Source organism: Cydia amplana, chromosome 4 (genome assembly GCF_948474715.1).
Source record: "Cydia amplana chromosome 4, ilCydAmpl1.1, whole genome shotgun sequence".
In the NCBI taxonomy this organism is placed as follows: domain Eukaryota; kingdom Metazoa; phylum Arthropoda; class Insecta; order Lepidoptera; family Tortricidae; genus Cydia; species Cydia amplana.
Genome location: NC_086072.1, coordinates 11,168,955 through 11,195,077, shown reverse-complemented (window position 1 = coordinate 11,195,077; position 26,123 = coordinate 11,168,955). Strand labels below are relative to the sequence as shown.

Genomic DNA, 26,123 nt, shown 5'->3' with positions numbered 1-26,123 from the left:
TGACAAATAGGTACCTATTTCCTCTCAATGCACGCCTCGCCATGATTGAATGTTCTCGTGCGAGTTTAATTGAACAAGCACTAGGTAATTAACTCTGAATAGCATCATGAATATACCGTGGTAATGTTGAATTGTCAATTTCTAAATAATTTCTGCTACAACCATAACATAGACGCTCATTGACATAAGGAAACATGGATTTCTTATTACTGTAGTTTGCTTGATGCTCGATTTTCTTGAAGTCTGCATTACTAGGGCTTTGGAGGGACACTACTCGTGAAAAGTTAGTTGCTTCCAGAGCCGTTAACTTTGTGCTGTTTGTCCTCAGGATACTCTGAAATAAATAAAAAGTTTCTGATATAAGTACATAATTATATTATATTATGCGTGTATATTTTAAAAATTAAAAATTCACTAAATCATTAAAAAAAACATCCTATTTACGATTTGAATCAATGTCATTTGTATTTTATAAAAAAATCAAAGATTCCCAGTAAAGCGTTAAAAAAAAAAAAGGTCTGTACATATTTATGCTTACTACTATGTGAAAGGGAGTAAATTTTCATTATTAGGTATCGATTTTGAGGTATGAGTAAGTAATATGCATAGGGTAAGTTGTCCATCTATCACTTAAGTAACATCTACATTTTTAATTAAACATTGTGTATGCCAAGCCTAACCTATGACTAATTACAGCTTTTTAGTCAACATTTCTGAGGCTCTGAGGAGTCTGCAGTTTGCACGCTACACATTGAGATTCTTAAATTGTCTTTAGCCTACATCCCTGTGACTTAAATAACGCAATAGAGATGGGCAATTGGGGATGGACTTTCCAGTTAAATTCTGATTTTCAAGGTCTCCAGAGGGCTTAGTGGCGAATTCACATGTGCAAACAATCATTACATACCTTACACAGAACACACTTTTCATTTGATTGGTTATTGTTATAAGTTCCAATTTTGTCAGCAGTTTTGCATATAGTTGAAATTGTGGCTGGAAAGCTGTCTTGCAATTCAGTAACAAATGACCCAATTACGGACTGCAGGCTGTTTTGTTGGAAAATGTTTTGGTCGGCTGGATGTAAGTTTTTAATTTTGATATAATACTCCAGCTCCTCCTTACTAATGTCTTTCATTGGTCGCAATATTTTAATGCTATCATTTCTTCCGTCGTAAAAACTCTGAAATAAGCTTGTTTTAAGTACACACATATATTATCATGGTGAATATCTATAAAATAAAGGAGTCACCCATATTTACATATTTTACAGTTGCATTGTATACTCATTCCATAGTTAACCTTATTCTAATTGAGTTAATTACACAATAGAACAAATTTACACTCAATCACATACAATTACTGGGACAGGCCATATTTTATCCACTTGTGATGTAAATATTTACCAGGCTACCATTATTAGGCATTTTATGTAAAATGAAATTGTTGATTATATGCATACATGAGGATTAACAGTGATAGCTTAAGAACAAATGCGGATTCCTCACTACTCATAAATAAACTGACAACACTATATTACATACACACAGTAAGTGTTGTTGGTTTCTATCATTATTGCAATAAAAGGACTTAACTGTTTTGTGAGGTGGAGGTTAATGCGGAGGACTGTGAGAGTGAGGAAAATATATTGTACATATTAGCAGGCCTGGCCCACTCCGCAATTTCGTCATGTCGCAACAAGTACATCCGTCCCACACCAACTTTGGTGGCTAGCCATAAGCCGCGGGCATGGTGCTTGCGCTAATTGTAACAGACGCGTTTTGTTACAGAGTGAATCTTCTGTACCTAGTACTATTAATTCTGTGATATTAGATAATAATATGTATCTGTGATAAAGTGACATATGCATATTGCCTATGCTAATAATATATAAAAAAAATCTGTAGAGAGACAATAACATTGTACATATCATATTGTAAATCTTGCTCTAATACTATAAAATACAACATAAACAGTTTTCAACCTTTACAAAACAAAATTATACTTACAACATCATCCTGAACTTGCGCTCCCCGGCCCATGGTAAGGTTTGACAATAAATTTATAGCTAAAGTGGCTGTAGTTTCAGCTGTGAAAATATAATTGCACTTCAATTGTTCTGCTACTCTGACAAGTAGGTTTGATCTTATTTTCATGAAATAATCATTTCTGACTGTAACAGGCATACTACTCAGCATTGCTTGGAATTCCACCTCATTCTTATTAGCAGGCACACAGTTAGCTTCTGGTAACTTTGTGTGAGCCTGAACATATTCTGACAAATGAATGACGTAGACTTGGAAGTCATATTCTTTACATTGTTTTATAACAATACTTGCAGTTTTTTCAGCATTTTTATCATGGACACTATCTGAAAGAAGTAAAAGAGTTATTATGGGTTAAAGGGTTTAGGTCCTTCAATATTATTCTCATTAACAAAAAGGCTACCTATCAAATGCACAAAACAAGGTGTAATTCTTAATTTCTTGTGATTACTCATAGAAATTCCATTAAAAACCATATCCAACAGCACAGTCGAGCTAGGCCCACCCGATAAACAAACTAAAACTTGTTCATTTGGTGGTATGGCTCTAGTTTTTCCAATAATAGCTCTAAATTTGTGATTAATGCCAGTTGTAAAACAATTTTCACAGTAGTGATCCTTTTGACGTAAAATTACAGTTCCGTGAGATTCACACTTCTTGCAATTCATGATTAACGGAAAACAATATGTCGGCGCTTAATTATTTACTTTAAAAGCTCATAGAGTAGCTGAATGTAAATACAAAAATTAGAAAACATAAAATCAAAGCATGCACGATTGCACAGTATCAACAGTATGCCCGCGCCCGCGTGTCGTTTTGACATTGATAGCTGTCAATCAAAGAGTAGTTAAGCCGTGTCCAGACGAGCTGGGCAAATCGACCGATTTGATCAGGAAAATAATCTCATCTAGCGTCCACACGTACACAATTTAATCACCAATTTGCATTCCAATAACTTCGAAAATTGGAATTTTTGTGTCCGCACCTGCTGATTTGATCGGGGAAACAAATTGGCGTTTGCGTCCACACGGCCGATTCGATCGGACAATTTCATCAGATTGGCGAAAAATTGTCTCGTCTGGATTCCACTTATATCTGTCAATGCTCAGAATGGGTTGTTTGAGTCAAGTTTTAAAAAGCAGATTTTCTTTTAAATGATTCTTTACTCTTTGGATTCTTGTCACAGAATAAATAATATAGCCAGTAAAACAACTTTGTAAGTAAAAAAGGCGCGAAATTCAATTTTTTTATGGGACTATTACCCTTCTTCGCGGGCTTCCGGTTCGAGCGCCATCTTGATATAGATGGTCAAGCAGTTGTTGTCAGTAGAAAAAGGCGGCATATTTGAAAAATGTAGGCGCGAAGCATAGCTAGCACCTAAAAGAAAAGGATGAGTATAGTTTTTTTTGTTCTTATTTACTGACAAATTGGTTTGACCAACTATATTTATTTTTATTAGAATTTTTACCTAGTAGCGGCGAGGGCGTTTATTGAATCCTGAACGAAGCGAAGGGTTCTATAATTAAATCCCGAGCATAGCGAGGGATTCTAAAATAGAATCATGAGCGTAGTGAGGGATTCAAGTGTTAACGCCCAGGTGGCAATAATGTTGCTACCATGTGACACATACAGTTGTGTGCAATATAATAGCAGTTAATAGGAAAATGAAAATTAGGAGCAAAAGGTTTTTTATATTCCACGACTCTTCTTTCTCTTTCCGCACAGACTCTTAACACAGGGGGTGCAGTCCGTGGTCCGTGCAGTGATGACGGGGAGTCAAAACAGTTAAAAAAAAGAGGTTAAAATGAAACAATATTTTTTATTTAGAAAACTTTAGTTGTTACACTTTGTTGAATGCTGCAATGTCAACACTTTGTACCTGTAAACAAAATACGTGGCGTGAAGTCTGTGGCAGAATTTCCATTAGAAGCTAGTATTGTGCCAAGTTTATAATTACACTAGCGACCCGCCCCGGCTTCGCGCGGGTTAACAAATTACACATAAGTCTTCCTCTTGAATCACTCTATCTATTAAAAAAAAACCGCATCAAAATCCGTTGCGTAGTTTTAAAGATCTAAGCATACATAGGGACAGACCGACAGACAGACAGCGGGAAGCGACTTTGTTTTATACTATGTACCTACTTAGTGATAATACTGATAATACTCCTCCACACCTACATATGCAACCAGTAATCTAAAATTTGACCTAACTTTACGAGTAATCATACTAATTTTTCGATGAAGACTGTTTGAAATATACATACAAAGGATATAATTTAAACAAAATAGTTCACTAGTAGTGTGTGGTCTCAGTGGCGAACCAGCGGCACGTTCGGCGGGGCCTGCAGCAAAAGGTCAATCTTCCAAGGGATTTGAGGCCTCTCAGGTACGGTTGAATTTGTTTAACCTGGACGCCGCGCTGCACGCCCCGCTAGAGAGGCCACTCAGTTTTGTTTGCGGAAATAATTCCGTGTAGTTTTGAAAATTGGTACAGGTATACATTGTAGAGGGTAGGGGGGTGTGCTGAGGGTGTAGGGGGAGTTGAAGGTACCTTTTTTATATTTTTGCTCATATCTACGAATAGCATTATAATTACTTCGGACAAAAGTTTTAACATAAAATGTCCTAGACAAATTTGGTTACGTTTATTTTTACTCTACGATCAATACTTGAGTACAGTCTGTTGAAGTTAAATAAGAGATAAAAATAGACGATTTAAGAAAACGTCGTTTTTTCGTAATTGTTCATGAATCATCATAAATAAATAAAAAATTCAATTTTCAAAACTACACGAATTATTTCCGCAGATTGCCCAAATTCGGCTCAATTTGACGTGGCTATTGCTTTAATAGTACTTACAAAGTCTTCATTCTTCTCAATTTCTTCGGTGAGCCAATCCACAGAAACCTTGTCATCTTCCACTACACAGGAGATTTGCAGTTTGTGGATGCCATACGCGAGAGGAACTAATTTAGCCGCGCCCCAGAGGAGACCGTCTGAGGTGATGTTCCGTACTGCCGTCTCCAAAGCCTTCATGTCAGTCTCATCATCCCAAGGTTTGACATCCAGAATAATGTTTGATTTGGCGATGAGCACTGGCTCTGAAAATCAAAATTTTTAGTTAAAAAGAGTACCTGTTTTTTGGAATAACAGTACTTAAGTTAATTCCTGTTAAGTCACTTAACTCAATATTGTTTTTAAATAAGTAGGACCAAGATTATCCATTAACTTGAATGCAGTTGCAGATTAATTGCATATCTCTTTCATGTTAGAATGTTTACTAGAAAGCACCAAGTATTTCAATTATGCAATGGTTTCTCATCAACCATCTCAGCAGATAATATCTTATACGTCCATAAAAATGAAAAAGGGTACGAAAAGTGAGGCGAAAAAAAAATCTGTTAGTCTGTACCAGAGGTTGCTGTTGCGCTTTAAACCCCTTTACCGTAATCGGGTTTAATGGGTGTCGCGAAAAGCAACAAGTACCTATAACCAGACATTCTTAAATACAGTTTACAGTGTTTTTTTTTCGTCATGTGGTTTGCTGACATCTGGAAAATTTATTAGAGGTACAGGGGGGGGGGGGGGGGCCTGGGGGGGTCACGTGCCCCGGGCGCAGTCCAAGGGAGGGGCGCCAAAATGGGCAAAAAAACTTTTGTCAGTCGTATTTACCACTGTGAAGTGTGAAATGCGAATGGTAATGCAAAAAAGAAAGCCGATCTTTTAGGTAGGTACTCTTTTTGCCTCGAACTCGACCTTGAAAGACGACGGTAGCGCCCTACCGCCCACCATCCCGTAGTGCGAATACTCTATGCCAGAAACTTCTATCAAGCAGAGGGATATTCGGCGGGAGTTGCTATGCAGATTACTGTGATATTGAACCCCTTTCTGCATAGAACTTTGTTTGTGGAGGGCACAATCTCTGTAGCTAACTGCAGATAAAGGACGTTTAAATTTTAATTTATTTAAGTTTTATTGTAGGTGTGGCAGCAACACTGTAAATTCTACTTTTTACCTCAGTATGGATTATGATGGCCTGCTCTCTGCAGCAAACTGAAAACGCCTAAAAATCATATTTCTTGTATGGCAATGGAAGTGTATTAACAAGAAACACGTGTCAAATGAGTAATTTTAGTCGAAGCCCGAAACTTTGCTTACATATTGGGATACCCTCCTCCAATTTAGGGGGTATTTTTCTCGAGGTAGAGGTGTAAGGTTAGAGCCTGTGTAGCTTTATTTGACGTTCAGAAGCGCAATGTAACATTTGTTACATTGTGTAGGACAGCGGTTCTCAAACTTATTTGGCGACTGAACCTTTTTGGAAAGCGAAATATTTGACGGAGCCTCAAAAAAAAAAAAACTTTCGGCACTATTTAATTGGTTATTGATTTGTTTTCGCTTTTTCTCGTGGAGCCCCCCACAGATGCGGAACCCTGGGGGTCCGCGGAGCACACTTTGAGAATGGCTGCTTTAGGAGATTTCTGAGATAAAAAAACAATGACATTTACATTCAGTGTATACATACTCTTAGATTTCTTAGCATTGTAGGCTGCAAGGCGTTCCTCTCTTATTCTAGCTGCTTCTGCACTCTCTTCTTCATCATCTGACCCAAAAAGATCAACACCATCATCTGAGTCTTCAGCCTCTTTAGCTGCAGCCTAAAATTAAACAATACATATTGTCACTACTTTCAAAAAAGTAGTTTCTATAATTCAGTAAAACAAATGTACATATTAGGGATGTACCGACTTAGTCGAGAAAGCCGACTATCCGGCCACATTTGTAGTCGGCGATTAGTCCGCAAAAAAGGCCTATATAGAGAAAGCACAACATAAATAATATATAAAGCCAATATTAATCAAATGTTACATGCCCATTCTACTCAAATACGTATTTAGTTAGGGTACAAAATGTGCTTGTGTTCTTATTAAATTAATGTATCTATAGGTAATTATGTAGGTATTGTTGCAGTAACACGGAACATCTTTCAGTTGATATTGAAAGCGCGACGACGAAAGGAGGAAAAAAATCGTTTTTCTAATATGTCCAAAACTACTACAGTTGCCATACAAATGTAATCTTTATCGGAACGTAACGATTATGAACTTGGCCGACTAGCCGACCGACTAATCGGCCATCCGAGCGCCGATTAGTAGGCCAAATACATAGTCGGTACATTTATTTACACTGTTAAAAATGATTGTACACTCGCTCAGTAATAAAGGCTGTTATTTATTTATTTTATTCAGAATTTTTAAGCCTTTAAATAAGCAATGATGCTTGAATCATGATTTTTTAAATCTGGCTATAACCACCCAGATTAGATGCAAAGGTCTAAATTTAGATAAAATACATCAAGTGGTTTTACCTTAGGAGCCTCAGCTTTGGCTTGAGATGGTTTGCTGCTCTCAAGAGTCTCGACACGCGCCTGCAGGCTGATGACGAGCTTGCGCAAGTCATCCATAGTCTTTTTGAGCTCCGAGTTCTCTTTCTCCAGGTTGGTCACTTTGTTGGTCAGCTCTGTGTTTGGAACTCCGGCCAATGAAGCAACACTATCCATCTGAAATTATTACAATTATTAACTAGCAACTTGTGCTTAATAATAGCGTTCGGGCAATTATAGCCTTTTTCTATAAAACAAAGCCTGCAAGTATAGTCTTCTTTTTATATTTTTTTTTTAACAATCAGGTATTTTGACTGTTGAGTGTTGTCCTTTAACAAATAAGTCTTAACTTTATTTAACCCCTATAATGAACCATCCGATAATGATTTGTACTATGATGATAATTTTACACATACTATTTTTTCATCTACCTACTACATTTCCATTTGTTCTTCTTTATAAGGGTTAAGATGTGTGAATTTATGTAAAATAAGTGTTACTCACACATTCTAGGGAATTTTTGATATGTTGCCTTGCTTTTGCCACTTCATTAGCCAAAGAAGACTGAGTTGAGACAAGTGGAACTCGAACCTACAACGTCATATTTATAAATATGTAAATAAAAAAAAACTTTTATATATTAATATATCCCCAACAAAAAAAACCAACCGCATAAGGGGTGAATAATTAAAAGATAAAGATCACATACGATTAAAAAATAAAATAAATGCACTTTGATCTGAAACAGATGCCACTGACCTTTGACAAGGACTCGTAGTAATCCCGCTCCGCATCATGGTAGATGTTCTTGTCTAACCAAATTTTTTCGTGGATTAGGGCCGACATTGTCTAAAAACAAAAACAATCAAAAATTTAGAAGTTTCACTATAAATTCATGGATTAGTCTTCTTAACATAATTACATTGCCATACATACAGATTACCAAAAAAATTATGAAATATTATAATGTAAACTAATATTGGTGTAGTCGCCGGGCGGAGTATCACAAAATAAATCACAATGCACCTCTTACAATTAGTGTTTAAATTCAAATACGGAAATTTAAGGTTATAGTTATCAAGTTACGTTTTCTTAAGATAATAATAAAAATACAGGAATATTTACATGTTTTCAGGTAGAATTACCTTTGAATTGATGATAACTATACACAGAAGCACCAAAAACCGAAATAAAGTTACTAAATTAGTACGAACGAACCGCACGAATCATCGGTTTTTCGAAAAAAGAGCGTATCCGTATGGCATCCCCACTTCTTCCACGACGACAAGACACATGTCAAACGGGTATGTGACCATATTAAATAAATAACATTGACATTTTGTATTTAAAATTGTTGGAATAAATCACTTTTATTATACTCGAAGCTTCTATTATATATATAAAAAACAGTTTGGAGCTTCCACAAAAATCGGAATTACTTTATCTGCCTCTCTCTCGCTCAAATATTATACTTACAAGAGTGGCATTTGACAGTCGGATGCATTGTATTCTTTGGTCGGATGTGGTCGGATGTCGGATGCCTCGTTTCCGACCGTGTAGAGAAGGCGGTTAATTTTGGCATTTTGTTGTATCACCAATTGTCTATGATTAAAAAAAAGCTAAAAGTCAGTTGGTTTGGTTGGTTTGTGGTCAGTTGTCAATTTATGTCATTCATTCAAATTGTTTGCGGTTTATAAGGGGTTTATTTTAAATAATATTAATGTCTTTACTGAGGAGCTCGTAAATAATTACGACAATGTGCGAAGTCGACGTGTAGCGTTGTATAACGAAAAACTGCAATGTTTACTAGTCGTAACCAATTGTAAACAAATTAGGAGGTTGGTGCTCTATAAATATTTTGATACTTAGCATTTAGCATATCTGGCATTATGTAATTTTTTTGGCGATGGATTAATATTATGGTATTATCGAGCTAGGTCTTATTTACACTACATTTCATTTTTCGCCTTGTTACAATTGTATATTGTGAGAAAGTGTAAACATGTGTTTATCGTAGACTGTACTTTACATAGTGGTAGAAATTATGTGAGCTAACTTTGAGTGCACGCCAACGTATATTTAACTTATTTCCTTAGGTACCTTAAGGCCCCAGTACACAATGGGCCATCGCCGGCCACTCCAAGGGACGCATTTATGCGTTAGAGGGAGCAAGTGATATTGCTATCTCATTCTACTGCGTGTGCACAGAATATCAAAAATATTTTCTAGTATCAAAACTATATTTGGTCGAGCAGTGTCAGTAGAAAAAGGCGGCAAATTTGAAAAATGTAGGCGCGAAAAGGTTTTCGTCCCATAGAAAATTTGAATTTCGCGCCTTTTTCTACTGACAAGATTTGGTTGACCATCTACTCACACAAAGTGCGACCAGCCCAAGATTTTTTGAATTTCCCGCGAAAAATGTGTGTAAGATTTCAGTAGCCAGAGGGACTACCGCGAAAACCGAAATTCGCAAATAAATAAATAAATAAATAAATAAATAATAAATATTATAGGACATTATTACACAAATTGACTAAGCCCCACGGTAAGCTCAAGAAAGCTTGTGTTGTGGGTACTCAGACAACGATATATATAATATACAAATACTTAAATACATAGAAAACAACCATGACTCAGGAACAAATATCTGTGCTCATCGCACAAATAAATGCCCTTACTGGGATTCGAACCCAGGACCGCGGCTTCACAGGCAGGGTCACTACCCACTAGGCCAGACCGGTCGTCAAATTGCGGGGATCTTTCTCTTTTACTCCAATGAAGGCGTAATTAGAGTGACAGAGAAAAATGCCCGCAATTTGCGAACTTCGATTTCCGCGGTTTTAGCCCAGACACTAACCGCGAAAATGTTTAAATTTAGGGTTCCGTACCCGAAGGGTGAAAACGGGACCCTATTACCATCTATTACTAAGACTTCGCTGTCCGTCCTTCCGTCTGTCACCAGGCTGCATCTCATGAACCGACAAAATTTCACAGATGATGTATTTTTGTTGCCGCTATAACAACAAATACTAAAAACCGGCCAAGTGCGAGTCGGACTCGCGCACGGAGGGTTCCGCACCATCAACAAAAAATAGAGCAAAAAAATCGTGTTTGTTGTATGGGAGTCCCCCTTAAATATTTATTTTATTTTATTTTTAGTATTTGTTGTTATAGCGGCAACAGAGATACATCATTTGTGAAAATTTCAATTGTCTAGCTATCGCGGTTCATGAGATACAGCCTGGTGACAGACGGACGGACGGACGGACGGACAGCGAAGTCTTAGTAATAGGGTCCCGTTTTTTACCCTTTGGGTACGAAACCCTAAAAACGAACTATATGTGTATCAGGTGGCACACGTTTTTTTCTTTCGGAGCGAATTTTTCCGAAAATATTCTCATTACCAAAAACTGATTTTTTAAGATGACATCAATTGTAGGAAGGTAAGTCTTCTTTGTCTGTCCCTCTTCCCAGTATATCTGGGGTCGGGTCTCCTTGTCTGTCTGCGCCAGAGTGCTCTGTTCTGGCTTGTCTGCGTACTCAGGTTCTCTTTCCGGATTTCTTTCTGCATGTCTGACCACCAGGTGTTGGGTGGTCTTCCCCTGCCTCGGCATTGGTTGGGTATATTTAGGGTCTTCAGAATGGTCGTCACCACGTCTAAGGATATGACCATACCAGCGCAATCGACTTTCCTTTACATTTTCAACTATAGGTGCTACCTTAAAATATCCCCTAATAAATTCATTTCTGACCCTGTCCAATCGAGTCAATCCTCCCGCCCATCTGAGCATTTTCAATTCGCTTGTGTGAAATTTTTGTTCTCTGCTCCGTATGTCACGGCTGGTCGATCAACCGTTTCGTACACTATAATGATCTTCATTTAAGCCATCCGGTGTTGATACGGTGATCTACGTCTTTATCAAATTTTGCATCAGAAGTAAGTACCTACTACCGACGGTTACATATCTGAATACCGAAAACTGATTTACCTAATGTTGAATCACCTATGCTTGATTCACCTATTTTTAAATTACCTATCGATCATTTTACTTAAACATTGACTGAACTAAGTTTATAATACCTAAGCCCAAATAACCTAATGGACGAAACACCTAATGCACGATATACCTAATGCACGTTTTACCTACTGCACGTTTCACCTAAAGCTATTATACCTAATGCACGAATCACCTATAGCTAATATACCTAATGGACGATACACCTAAAGCTGATATACCTAATGAACGATGTACCTAAACTTGATTTAGGTACATCGTTCTAATGAACGAAATACCTAAAACTGTTAAACCTATCGAACGAAATACCTAAAGTTGATATACCTCCTGAACGAATTACTTAATGTCGATATCCCTAATGCACGGAAACACGAATGCACCTAAAGTCTAAATACCTAGCACAAAATTCATATCATTTTGCCGAACGATCCAGTGGCAACTCTACCCATGACCCAATAAATCGTATGATTTCCCAACCTTACAGTAGAAACTGTTTGTTTGGATAACAACTTAAAAATACACTTTTAGAAACGCTAAGTTTTAGGTAGTAGAATGATTTCGTAAGTCTAATACAAAACACAAAAACTTTATTTTTGTAAGTTAACATCATGAGTCATGACGATGAAAGTAAAGTCGGTTTTGGCACTGTTTGTTCGCAGTTAACCTAACACGCTCCTCCTCGCTTTGCCCGTCGTCGCACCTATCTCGACTCTGTCAAATGACTAGACCTTATATTATAATAAAAAATAGTAAGCCAATTGAATGATTTGGCTAAACAATTTATACCAAATGTTCTATGTCCTAATAATATTCTACTAAACAATAATTATATTTTTGATTTTGATTTTAGGTATTTTAAGTGCATCGACTTCAGGTATTTCATGCATTAGGTGTATCGAATTCAGGTAATTCGTGCAGTAGGTATGTTAACTTTAGGTAATTCGATCATTAGGTATACCGACTTTAGGTAATTCGTGCAGTAGGTATGTTAATTTTAGGTAATTCCATCATTAGGTATACCGACTTTAAGTATTTCGTGCATTAGGTATATCAACATTAAGTGTTTCGTGTATTAGGTATATTAGCTTTAGGTAATTCGTGTAATAGGTAAATCGGTTTTAGGTATTTCGAGCATTAGGTGTTTCAACTTTAGGTAAATGGACCATAGGTATCCTGAGCTTAGGTAAACTAATTGTAGGTGAAACGTGCAATAGGTAATTAGTTCATTAGGTGTTATGAGCTTAGGTTAATTGATCATACTTTGGATAGTGCTTGATTGTGTAGGTATATAAATGTTTTTTCACCCAGCTTTTTCTGTGCCTCCAAAGTTACATTCCAAATATTCGGTTTTACTCCGGCTTATGCGTAGCCCGTGGCTTTATATGCGTGTTACCCACTGACAGAGTGTTTCCTGAAGGTCTTTTGCATTTTTCGATAGCAAAACGATGTCATTCGCGTAAAGCATACATTCTGGTGTTGACTTTTGTATTTCCTTTATTACTTTAAAATAACTTCATTTATGAATTAATAGATAGCCGTTTTCTTTTTAAAATGTGCTTCATAAATGATCTCCATTATAATAATTCAGCTGCCAAATAAATACTTGGTACCTGCCTAAAAATAATCAAAAGCTGTAGGTAACGTCATTAAAATACAACTTATTGATATATTTTAAGGCTCCGTTTTTGTTGCCAATCTATACATTTTAGTACCTACACGTTTCTATTTTTTTAAACTACCCAAATGCGATTAATTAGTTGACCGGTTAAAATACGTGCGTGCCTATTATAAATAGTTATAAATTCGTATAAATTAGCTTAAAATAATGTATACCTAATACCTAATGTAATTTCATATTAAGTATGATATCTAAAAATCGAATCTAAATCTATGCACAATATATGGCAAAACTATGTAAGTATGTAGTTGACTACGGAACCCTAATAATGGCAAACATTAATCTAAGATATAGAAAAAGTACGTTATTCAAAGTAAAATAGTGGCATTGTATAAAAAAATACAACTTACAAATCAAGTCAGTCATTAAAATTTAAAATCTAATCTTTGAAAAACATAGTAAATCAGCATCGCTCGATTAGTAAATAATCATAATTTATCTGTATCCGCTGCAGCTATGTTTATTATCATGTTTACGTGGGACATAATTTAAAGAGTTTCGTAAAATGGTACTACCCATATCCATAATGTGTTACACACCTGTGGGGCTTTCACCGCTCATTTAAACAATTCTTGGAAGTTAAATAAGCAATACGTATTTATGCCGTATCTTCGACGCAATTCGATATTTAGATTAAGGTTGTGTTGATTCTTCATATAATGTAAATATTATACTTAATAATCTGTTAAGAGCCCATCAACGTGACACACTAGCGCCACTGCTAAATAATCGTGATTATTTAAGTTTAACGAAATATATTTTATAAAGGGGGCCGCTACGTACTGTACCTTGTAATAAAGTACCTTTTCAATACATCAAACTAGTTTCTATGTTGCTGGATTCGTCAATCTATGTGTCCAAAGTTAAAACGGCCGTTTTTGTTTTGAGTTTATAGATTGACGAATCCAGCAACATAGAAACTAGTTTGATGTATTCAAAAGGTACTTTAATACAAGATACAGTACGTAGCGGCCCACTTTTTTTAAATATCTTTCGTTAAATTGAAATAATCACGATTATTTAACAGTGGCGCTAGTGTGCACGTTGATGGGCTCTTAATAGCATAGGATGTTTTTCAAAACCATTAGACTGCGTTTCCACCAGAAACTTGCGAGGATGCGCATTGCGCAAGGGATGCGTTTGTATACATTCACTTCCTATCCTCGTTCAGCGCAGCTCTAGTTGCCAATTTTCTATTGGTTCTTATCTAAGGCCTGAGATACACTTGTAAGTTTTACTTACATAACACACAAGACAAGGCTATTTGTTAGAATGAGAAAATGATATTCATCTCTCATTCTGTAGTACATATATACTTAGTCGGTATTTTCTTCCCGCGTTGGTGTGGTGAAACTTTTTGTGTTTCACTCGGCGGCAAAATTTGTTAAACATTCGTGCCTTGAAACCCTCGCAACGCTCAAGATTCCACTTTTTGTATTCTTTCGTTTGCTTGCGTATAAATATTAGCACGAGAGGTTAAACAACAATTTTGCCCCCTTGTAAAAGAAATAACTATTATACTACTTATTACACAATAACATTGCCACTTTATTTCAACATAACATGTTACATGGGTACATTATATCTATGGTTAATAAGTTAAAATATTTCTTTATAATTTTATAATTTTTATTTATATGTATGTATTTTATCTTAAATTTTACAATAACACGTCATTTTTAAATATTCGTTAGCAATATCTTCCGATTCACGAAAGAAATTTCAGATGTTCGGGTAATTCTGTTTACACTGCTGGCAACACAGGATAGCGCTGTCACATTTGACAATCCGCCATTTTGTCCCTGACCGTCATCCTTGCCGAACGCGTGTTAATTGTTATTTCCTTCTCGCTCAGTGTCAGCAGTCGCAGTGTTTTCCAAACTTTTCACGTCGTAAGCTTGGTAATAATAATAAGACTAAACAATTAAATAAAAAAATCGTTAGTAATCAACTCCAGAAGAAATTAAAACGAAAATTGCTTCGAACACCGTTTATTGATTAACTGTGAATTAGTTTTTCAAACGTTTGTCTTGTATAAATAAAATTTAATTTAATACATTAGATTTGTTTTATTTTACTATGTTTCTACATGAATAACTTAAAATTAATGCCGTTAAAATAATTTTCACCGTTGGTTAAAATTCTCCCACATTTTTAAAGTTTGAGAACCTGTAAACAACATGATGACGTAGGCCTGTGTCAGTTAGGTCATTCGCGAATCTCGGAAGAGAGTACCAGGCGGAGTATATTATTATACCATGGTTTGTTGGTATAAAAAAAAAACCGTCAAGTGCGAGTCGGACTCGCGTTCCAAGGCTACATAAGTAACCCAATTTTTAGGGTTTCGTACCTCAAGAGGAAAAAAACGGAACCCTAATAGGATCACTCGTCTGTCTGTCCGTCCGTCTGTCACAGCCTATTTTCTTCGAAACTATTTGACCAATTAAGTTGAAATTTGGCACACATATGTAAGTTTGTGACCCAAAGATGGACGTGTAACGCAAATAAAAAAAAATTAAATATGGAGGCATTTTTTGGGGGGTAAATGAGAAAATAAAAAAAATAAAGTGTTTCAAACTATATCGTGTTACATATAAAATGAAAGAGCTTATTGTAAGGATCTCAAATATATATTTTTTATAATTTTAGGATTAATAGTTTAGCAGTTATTCAAGAAAATAGACAAAAATGACCATTCTCCCCCCTTATCTCCGAAACTACTGGGTCTAAAATTTTGATAAAATACACAAAATAGTTCTTTACCTATAGATGACAGAAAAACCTATTAGAAATGTGCAGTCAAGCGTGAGTCGGACTTAATGTACGGAACCCTTGGAATGCGAGTCCGACTCGCACTTGTATTTTTTCGCACTTGGCCGGTTTTTTTTACTGGTTTCCCGTCCGGCATTCAGCCATTGAAAATTGTGTAAAAATAATATATTAAACGGCTACTAAATTAATCAAAATGAATATTTACATATATACATTAAACAAAGAAATTAAATTATAAACGTTAGTTTTTTGAAAGTAACACTATTTTATACCTTAACTTAAAAAGCGTGGGAGTAAAATGATAGCTCCCGCTGCACTTGCGTGAATAGCACGCTTACTGAGCAAGTGTGATGAATAAAAAAACCTTTGACCCGCACGTTTTCGTTTTGGCACTTTTGTTTTTTTTGCCAAATTCTCATTTCTTGTTTGTGCCAAACAGGTACCTACCGAATTAAAAGCATATTAGTCGTAGCTGCAGAATGTTCAAAAAGGTCAAATACGGCGTTATCTGAACAAAAGATTTCCTTTGGCAGAATTAATATTTGTGTTCTATGAGTATAAGTACGGTGGCTAACGATGGGCCAGTCACTGCCATGGGCGACTTTGTGAACACCACGCTACGCCACGATTCCTTTGAACTGTCAAAAAAAAAACGACAACTTCCCGATTGCGCACCACGATAGACAACTGATGGCCAGTCGTCCGCCATTGCATACCATTGCCCACTCATTGCCCGGCCATGGCGATGGCTTGTCATGGACCATCCTTGACCACTGTGTACTGGGGCATAATTAAGGTGGGGGGGTGGCGGTTGCAGTTTCTTTAAACAAAAACGTCACTTTATTGTCACTGGCAGATCCGATCCATAATCGAGATGTAATTTTTGACGTTTATTAAAATTAGAATCAGGCCGTATAGGTGAAAAGGTTTTCCGATATTTTTTTACGTTTTGTAGTGATCACACAATCACAAATATCGCAGTCGCACAGTGTGCCATGCGGCTCATTCCGTGACACCAATATGAGCGAGGGACATTTAGCGCAACTCTTATATTATAATAATGTACCTACATATGTATTTGCTAATAAAGATGTTTCTTCTTCTTTTTCTGCCTCAAGGAATAAAATGAGGCTTTCCATAAAAGAAGAGTCCTTAATGCTTCATGTGCAATAAGACGTTTCTATCAGAATTTCAGATAAAAATAACCTTTTTGAACTTGAAGCAAAAGTACCTTCTGTGTGGAAATATATCTTCTTAATAGATATTTCCTAATTTCAACAGCGGTAGAATGGACTTACAATTGGCTTTTCTGTAGGTGATAGCAACAGCACATGAATCATTCCACAAAGCTCTGTAAAGTTCACCTACTTATTCGTAAGAATAATTTTTCTTCCATGCCATGAAGGGTTCAAAGTGGCACTTTTCTTCCCTGCTAAGTAGGAGGGATCAACGTTACATCATGTAAAAGCGGCCAAGTGCGAGTCGGACTCGCCCATGAAGGGTTCCGTATTTAGGCGATTTATGACGTATAAAAAAAAAACTACTTACTAGATCTCGCTCAAACCAATTTTCGGTGGAAGTTTACATGATAATCTACATCATATATTTTATTTAGTTTTATCATTCTCTTATTTTAGAAGTTACAGGGGGGGGGGACACACATTTTACCACTTTGGAAGTGTCTCTCGCGCAAACTATTCAGTTTAGAAAAAAATGATATTAGAAACCTCAATATCATTTTTGAAGACCTATCCATAGATACCCCACACGTATGGGTTTGATGAAAAAAAAATTTTTGAGTTTCAGTTCGAAGTATGGGGAACCCCAAAAATTTATTGTTTATTTTCTATTTTTGTGTGAAAATCTTAATGCGGTTCACAGAATACATCTACTTACCAAGTTTCAACAGTATAGTTCTTATAGTTTCGGAGAAAAGTGGCTGTGACATACGGACGGACAGACAGACGGACAGACAGACGGACAGACAGACATGACGAATCTATAAGGGTTCCGTTTTTTGCCATTTGGCTACGGAACCCTAAAAAGCAGTAGGTTTGTGTCACATGTCTATACGTAGAAGCAAAATTATATCCATCTTGGGCGTCAACTCTTGAATCCCTAAATACGCTCAGGCTTTAATGTACGCTCATGCCGTAAATACTTATGCCATTCTGCTCCCTTGTGTAATCTACTAAATATTGAAGCGTATTTTCAGAATAAAAAAGTACCATTCTTTGATGTAAACTTCGTGTTGATCGATATTGAACAAAATTATTAAGCTGCTATAACTTGTCTTGAAAGTCAGATAAGGGAAGTTGCGTAAAGTTGGGTAATTCCATGCGTCGCAGCGCAGGTCGCAGTTTTGTAACGACTGCAGCCGGGCCGCGGCGGTCGCCTCAGGCGGCGCGTCGCCGGCGTCGGACACCGTCTGCCATTACATTACGTATCTCATATCAATGGGAGTTCAACAACTAACAAGACCTAATATAAATAAATTGTTAAAATTTAAATCTTTAATCGGTACCTACCACCTTATCAAGTGAATAAGGCGAGTCTTGAGATAAAAAACATTTTTATTTTCAGGTCATAATCGTAAATTTGATCGGCGCTGGCGGCAAATCGCTGCGGCACCCTGGACATCGTCTCCGGGTAGGAGGGTCAGTCAGCATGCGTGGAAGATAAATTCGTCGTTTTGGTGCGTGCGTGTAGCGCGGCGGGGGCGGTGCGGGGAGGCGGGCGCGGCGCCGGGCCGCGGAGGCTGCTGCGCTCAGAGCACCTGCGCCCGCGCTCCGTAGCGCCGCACGTCGCGTGCTCAGTCCCCGCGCCCGCGTCCCGCGCCGCGAAGCGTCGCGACGCCACCCACGGTACGTAACGCCGGCGCGTCGGGGTCGGCCGGCCGCGCGTCCACCACTGCGCCGCGCCAGCGCCGCTTGTTGGCGCACTCGGCTGCCGCCGGCCGGTTTTGTAATTTCGCCGGGTGGGCCGTGACGTCACGATACTAGTTTGACGCGCGTGCGTGACGGCCTGCGCCAGGACGCCCGCGCCGACGCCGCCCCCGATCAACCAGACCAGTGCTATGACGTGTTGCTGCTCTTGAAAGTGTCTCGTGGTGCTCGCGGTTCATAATACTCCTCAGGTCGTCGTCGTCGTCAGATGCTTAACCTTCACGGGTTCTCCAGTTGCATTCAGAATCTAAAAGACCTCTTTGTTTTGATTCGGATCGGTAGGAATAGTAGTCGATTTCCAATAAGGACTCTTATGAGATTTACAAATATAAATAGTCTTAATTTTTAACTCGAAGTAAAAAAGAGCATGTGTGCTGTACTTACGTGTAGCTACATACATAGGTAGGTATGTCCGCGCAGACAGGCCATATTTGCCAGCGTGTGTGAGTGAATTACGTTCATTTCTTGCTGTATCGATATGCCGGCGAGCTTCGTGCATGCTGAGAGTGTGTGCGACCCGCACACTGGCGAGGCTTGGCGGCTCCGCGGCAAAGCCTTTTTGTTATTTTATTTTTCCTCCTGCAGAGAGGCAATGGCGCTTGCCTGAGCAGGCATTACTGGTGGTACCTAATGGCAAGGTCGCCGTCTTGGAATTTCAGAAAGTAAAATGACTAGGCTCCGACATTAACGAGAAGTCGAGAACATTATTACTCGATAAATGACACATTCGGATAAATTCAAATTCAGTGTAGTGCGATTATAATAATATGTTACAAATTGGTACAAACAAATAAACCAAAACATCGATCGAAATCTTTAGGTACTTTAACTTCATAGTCAGGAAATAGTTCAGACATTTGACTCCTACCTTTTCCTACCTGCATATAATCTTTGTAAGTGTATTCTGCAAAGAATCATTCTGGATTCTTATAAGTGCAAGCCGACCATATCTGGTAGACAGACAAAGAGAATTTGAAATCGTGAAAATACAGAAACTGACCGATTCACTACCATTCCACTCGAACTGCCAGCAGCGCATATTCTCTTTCCTTTTCGCACGATGGCAGCCTCCCGGCTGCATCGAGCGGCCAATATTTAGGTAGGTATGTATCTTTTTATGTAAGTAGGTAGTATCCCTTACGATAATGAAACTTCGTTTTATATCTTCCAATATACAATAAACAAGGGGTGTATATTTTTTCTAATTCACTACCTAATCACATTCGATTGGGAAAGTAGTTATTTTGGTTTGCTTCAGTTTGATTCAATGAACTTATCTAATACGCGGTAATCTCATCGGATTCCAGTTTGGAAGTCCGGTTGTATCGAACGAGTTTACAATTTCGCGTACACAATAAAATGTAACTTGATGTATTAGTGCATACTTACTGTTGTTGTTTGACAGGCACGTGGTACAATAGTTACCAGTTTGTACCGTACGGGCGCGGTGGTCGGAGCGGCCGAGGGCGGCTTCTGAACGAGTTCGGGCGCTTCGGCGTCAGGTGCCTCGATACGAGTTCTTCTAACTGGACTCGCATCAGCTGTTGCCGTGTCACCCTTAACTCACCCGTATGCAATCTCGATTGTTACCTATGAACTCTTTGAAAATGAAGCATTCTGAATTATTTTGGTCGTTTTTGATAATTTTGGTGTTCTGTCAATGCAACGTCCTTTTATGCATTGTTTCGATTCTTTCTTTGCTGTAATTTAAGTTTATTTTGTTTAGTAGCTGGTGCCGTTCTTCGTTTGCATCTGAAATATATCATGATCCATCGACGTTTTCTTTCTGAACAAAAGAGTTCAACGCGTCACTGTAGCACAGGTCACGTCACACTACTGGTCTTTATTAACAAACGTAAAAATTAGCAGTTTACGCACTTCTAACTACATACCTAATAATGAAATACAAGGAGACTATAACATTAATTACAAGTGTTCTAAAACTTCTAAATATATCATAGACTTTAGCTTTCCAAGCAGACTTATCCAATGTGGGAAATTATTTCAGAAGTTGAAATTGGGGGAGTCAAATTGTTACGCGGGGTGCTGGTGAGTGGGGCCTCCCCCCGAGGCCGTGTCCGCCGTGTCGCCGGTGCCGCTGGTGCCGGAGCGCAGCCCCCCCGCCTCGCCGGCCTCCGCGCCGCGCTCGCCCGCGCCCGCGCACGCCGTGCTCGCCACCATGACGCCCGTGCAGCCCGCGCACGCGCACCACGCGCACCACCCGCACCCCCACGACTACTACCCGCACAAGGTCGAGATGGACTCCGACGACGGGTACCCCCCCGAGGCGCACTCCTACCGGCACTCGCCGCACGAGCTCGCCGCGTACGCGCCCGACAACAAGGTGCCCGTGCAGCCGGACGTGTACGACCAGGGCATGGAGTCCATCGATGAGAAGACGCCGATTGATCTCATTTACGAAGACGAGAAACAGACTGTAATATATACGACGACGCCGGACCAGAAGCGCGTGGAGATGATCAGCGGGCAGTTGGAGGACGGGCAGCTGGTGAGCGGCGGCGGGCAGCTGGTGGACGGCGGCGTGTCGGTGGTGGTCGGCGCGCCCGGGCAGGGCACGGTGCTGGTGCTGGCCGACCACGTCGTCGACGAGCTCGGACAGGTCATCACGATACCCAGGTCAGTTTATGTTTTTTATGCTCGTACCTCACTCAAATTACTGTAGTGCTCAGTAATGCTGATATGTGCCAGGTTTCATCACAAGAAGGGGTTATTTACACAAATAGTTCAAAAATTACCTTATCTGTACGCTGTACTGCAAATTAGTATCTTATAAGTCTTATAACTGAGATACGATATAATCACAGTGTAAAAAGTAACAGTGAACCGACGCCTTTAATGTTGGCGTAAATATGCGCACAAGAACACAGAAGGGTTGTCCCAGACTTTTACGCAACTGCCCAAGACTTACACTTGACTTACTATAAGACACGCTAGTGATGCTAGCACTGTAAGTAGTACCGAGCTACTAACAATGGCGATGTATGCAGCTCGGGTGCTCGCGACCCCTCGCACCCCGCACGATTGCCCCATCTAGACGGCTTCGTTGAATGACTGTATTGTTTCATAGACTGAGATAAAATTATAGAAGCGAGTAGAATGTCAAATTATAAATATACATACTTATAATGTGATGCAATTTTCGTTAAATTTAAGTCAGCCTTAGGAAGGCCAGTCCGATAACTTAAAAACAACGGCGAATGTGAGAGACTGTTTTAATTGAGAAGGCGAGTAATTTTCATCTCTCTTTGCGAGGATATTTGTACATATTAAGGAAAACAAAAGATACATATACCACGGCCGGCCGCGTCGACTACGGTTTATAGTCCGTTATCAAATTTCGAATAAAACCAGATTAACTCTAAACAGTCGTGGTTACGTCGTATTTTATTGCCTAGATTTATGAGACGGCATCGAAATATCGCGTTGCCAGGTGTCTTAACAGATTCAAGATGGGAAATTCCATCTCAGCGGATACAACTGAGTAGGTATAAAGTAAAATAAAACTTTTAATTTATTACAAGTTATTTATCTCGCTGCAATTTGGTATGCTTAATGTAAATTGCTTTTTTTTATTCGAACACGGCATGGGTCTTAAAAAATATTAAATTCAGTGTGAAATCCATACTTTGAAATATGTTTAGTTACTTATAGCTAAACTGTGAGAAGTTATATGCAAACACAATACGAGAAAACGTGATATTTTGAAGTAAATTCAAACTCTATTCGTTTGTTATCATACGGATATGTTGCCATAAACTTTTGTAATTATTACCTATAGGTAAGTAGTAAAAAGCTACATTTAGACAATATATATGATTAATTGAAACACTTGATTAGAGCCAGCTCAGCAATGGAATAATTTGCAAACCAATTTCAAAGAGCCAATTCTCTAATTTAAGAATATTCTCCGTAAATGGGTCCCCTTAGGTATTGGTACGACCATGATACTATATGTGTACCTCCCTGACCTTCTATTATGAATAGATATCCACAGATTTATATTTAGTGTTGTAGGTGTAGTAGTAACAGGCAGCTAAGTACGAATTGGATTTGCTCACGTAGGTAGCGTATAAGCTTATACCTAGTGTACCAACCATCCCTATTACTCAAGTTTACGGGACCTACGGGACGGGAGTTTACGGAATTACCTTGTATGCCTCCCTCGTTTGTTGTCAATTTATTCAATTTTTAAAACACTGATAGTTTCAATTTTCTACCTCATATTACTGTTGACTAGGTAGGTATAGGTACCCCTAGTTACAGAACTTCAAAATTAATAGGTCTTATCATTTTGCCAGTTATTTATTCAGTCAGTTACTTACTCTTAACAAACGTGTTTTCTAGAATCAGGATCTATATTAACAAGCTTTTATTAGGTCGACCTGTTTGTAACTATGTACCTAATGGAATCTAAGGTAACTAATTTAACCATCTTCGAAGGATCGTAGCGTCATGAAAATTGGCAGCTGTATGTACGAGGGTTGTTTGAGAAGTAACTTGGTTTCATATCAAAAAATAATAATATTGCAAATGTATTTATTTTATTTCTCTACGTAATCCCTCCGAAGTTCTACGCACTTGTCCCAACGAGTCTGCAACTTCTCTATGCCTTCACGGAAGTGCGTTTCTTCAAGGGCCTCGAAATACGCATTGACCTCCCATATAACCTCCTCATCGGACTTAAAATTTCGCCCTAAGAGAAATGTTTTCAGTTTCGGGAAGAGGTGATAGTCCGACGAAGCCAAATCTGGTGAATAAGTAGGGTGTGGAAGAAATTCCAATCGTAACTCCGACAATTTTTGTGCAGCGACACGACTTGAATGCACCGGAGCGTAGTCATGGTGAAAAATCACATTATTTCTTGCCAAACCTGGACGTTTTTCAGCTATTGCCGCCTGTAACTGATCCAAAAGTGATGCGTAGTATGCTCCAGTTATAGTTTTTCCCTTGGCCAGGTAGGCAATTATAGGCGGGTCAGCACAGTTCATAATGTATGAGAGCTCTACATGAATTCTCACACTAGAGATTTTTTGAGATGTGATAACCTATGTTGCAAATACTATATTTAAAAAAAAATCTCCACAAAATATGTCACATGGTTTTAATAAATCCAAATTATTATTAAAATAGAAAAAATATATCAAAACATGAATCCGACACTCGAGATTTTTTAATATGCAGTTCTCAAACATATACTCATTATGTATTTATATTTTCTCCCAGCTTGACACCAAAACCAGCTCCCAATAATTTTCTTTATTAAAAATATTTTTTTATATAAAAATAACAACTATGTGTACATAACAATTACATGTTAATTAAGCTCTGTATATTTACTATATCCTACAAAAAAATCTCTCACGTAAATTAATCCATTTAATTACTATTAACCATTTTTGTTTTGAAAATGTTTTCGTTGCTTCGAGAAAATGGACAGTGGGTTTGTTTTTCACTTTCTCAAATCTCTTTCTCATGTTAGTGTAACAACAAAAAATCTCCCACGTATATGTAATATTGTATGGAATAAAACCATTATTAAATCATCCAAGCTATTTAAATTACCCTAAATGGCGGGTACTGATTCACTGTAGAGAACGTTTTATCGACTTCCATATCTCCGTCTCACTTCAATGTTCGCGGCAGACGATTGTTCCGCTTCAACAGCCGAGAGTTCGCGATCCGGTCGACCGTTAATTCTCCCATGACTATCTTACCCAGTTTCATCGGTATGCGTTGCGCGCTTACTTAACACACCTCAGGCCAAGCTCCTATAAAACGCGCAATGCATGCATGCATTGCGGTATCTCCTATACGTCACATATGTCAGCTATGAGGCTATGACATGGCTATGACAGACTATGGCAGTTAGTTCCAAAGAAGTATACAGACTTGTCTACCCACCATAAAGTTTAGCGTAAAGAGAATATATCACTCCTTAGTGAAAAACCATACGGTTTGTGCGAAGTTGAGCGTTATGTCAATGCTAATAAAGATGATGGTTTGACTTACGGAAATGAATAATATAATATCATTTTATTTTATATTTCCAATTCCCGTTTCATTTACACCCAATATTAAATCTTTTTCCGTAATAAAATGCGTATATAATTACTGTCATCATCTGTATTTATTTTATTTCTTTAACCCCCGTTATTCATAAACGCGCTACAAACCTCAATTAGCTAATAATAGTAATAATCGTTTGTCCTTATCTGTCACTTTAACTTATGTATTTGTAAGTAAGGGATAAACATAATTGAACTAAATCAGGCCCGTAAAGTTTATGAATAAAGTGGTTAATCTTTATTGCACAAAAGAAAAACCTTATAGTACAAGAGGCGGACTTAATGCCATAAGGCATTCTCTACCAGTTAACGATGGCTTGTCCTCCGGCCCATTTGATCGATGACCTCCTTTGATTATTTATTTTTAATGGACGCCAAAATCCAGATAGGAACTTCGATTTTGACATTTACCACAGTAATGCAGTCGGTAGCAATGTCGCGCTTCAAAATTGCTGCAGTCGACTGCATTGCTGTAGAAAACGTGAAAAAGGTCATTCAAAGGTTAATAGGGTTATATACACCGCGGGATTTAATAACCCGAAAGATTTAAACCAACGATTTTAGAGCCTAATTAGAGTATATAAAGTTATATAACACATAGTCCAAAAACCCTTAATTTAAGAGATATTAATTATTTAAAACAAATCACAAGTAAAAAAATCTCAATTCTAACACACCCTTATGCGTGACGTAGCCACCAACTAATTTTACACGCAGACGCACTAACTACATGGTTATTAGCCAGTTTCACTTAATTAAGTTTGATATCCTACAAAAAGGTTTCACTACCGAAATTTTGTTCTGTTCTCAATCACGAGAGTACAAACTATTTACCTTTATGATAACTGGCTGATAGTTTGACGAAAATGACGAAATTGATGTCAATAAAATGACATATTTCATATGTCACACAAGATATGCGCAAGATAACATCTTTAAATTTGATTGACTGTAATAAATAAAATTCATTTAGCGGATATTCACTTTGTGTACGGATTTGGAAACCCGAAGAACTATGTGCTTCCGGCACGACGGACCCACTTCAGCCTAGAAGTTCGTAAATTGGCTAGACGAACAATACCCTGAGAGGTGGATTGGCCGTGGAAGCAACGTCCTAATCTGGCCCGCCCGGTCACCCGACTTAACGCCATTGGTTTTTTTCTATGGGGAACTCTGAAAGATAAGGAAGGAATACTCAA

The 26,123-nt window shown here is 38.1% G+C and overlaps 3 protein-coding genes across 6 annotated transcripts in view; 1 reads left to right on the top strand and 2 right to left on the bottom strand.

The window, feature by feature from the left end:
* LOC134647621 (cytoplasmic tRNA 2-thiolation protein 2-A) lies at positions 1-2,784 on the bottom strand. Its single transcript, XM_063501978.1, has 4 exons — positions 2,446-2,784; positions 2,007-2,368; positions 908-1,180; positions 1-334 (listed from the first exon to the last, which is right to left on the bottom strand). The coding sequence occupies exons 1-4, from the start codon at positions 2,708-2,710 to the stop codon at positions 89-91; spliced, it is 1,146 nt and encodes a 381-aa protein (XP_063358048.1). The 5' UTR covers positions 2,711-2,784; the 3' UTR covers positions 1-88.
* A 1,048-nt stretch (positions 2,785-3,832) lies between these two features.
* Positions 3,833-8,697, bottom strand: LOC134663245 (probable elongation factor 1-delta). 2 transcript variants are annotated; one of them, XM_063519644.1, is made up of 7 exons: positions 8,573-8,696; positions 8,187-8,276; positions 7,932-8,018; positions 7,413-7,604; positions 6,570-6,702; positions 4,904-5,145; positions 3,833-3,921 (listed from the first exon to the last, which is right to left on the bottom strand). In XM_063519644.1, the coding sequence occupies exons 2-7, from the start codon at positions 8,271-8,273 to the stop codon at positions 3,883-3,885; spliced, it is 780 nt and encodes a 259-aa protein (XP_063375714.1). In that variant the 5' UTR covers positions 8,274-8,276; positions 8,573-8,696; the 3' UTR covers positions 3,833-3,882. The 2 variants fall into 2 exon arrangements, with proteins under 2 accessions (XP_063375714.1, XP_063375715.1); XM_063519645.1 differs by lacking the exon at positions 7,932-8,018 and having other exon boundaries at positions 8,573-8,697.
* Positions 8,698-18,601: 9,904 nt separating this feature from the next.
* The window catches only part of LOC134663250 (protein grainyhead), a 148,169-nt gene continuing 140,647 nt past the window's right edge, over positions 18,602-26,123 (top strand). For 2 of the 3 annotated variants that reach the window (XM_063519654.1, XM_063519653.1), the window contains exons 1-2: positions 18,611-18,757; positions 20,847-21,475. In XM_063519654.1, the coding sequence (XP_063375724.1) occupies positions 21,018-21,475 (458 nt within the window). In that variant the 5' untranslated portion in view covers positions 18,611-18,757; positions 20,847-21,017. Of the gene's footprint in view, positions 18,758-20,846; positions 21,476-26,123 lie in introns of all 3 variants that reach the window. The other variant, XM_063519652.1, reaches the window with a different exon arrangement.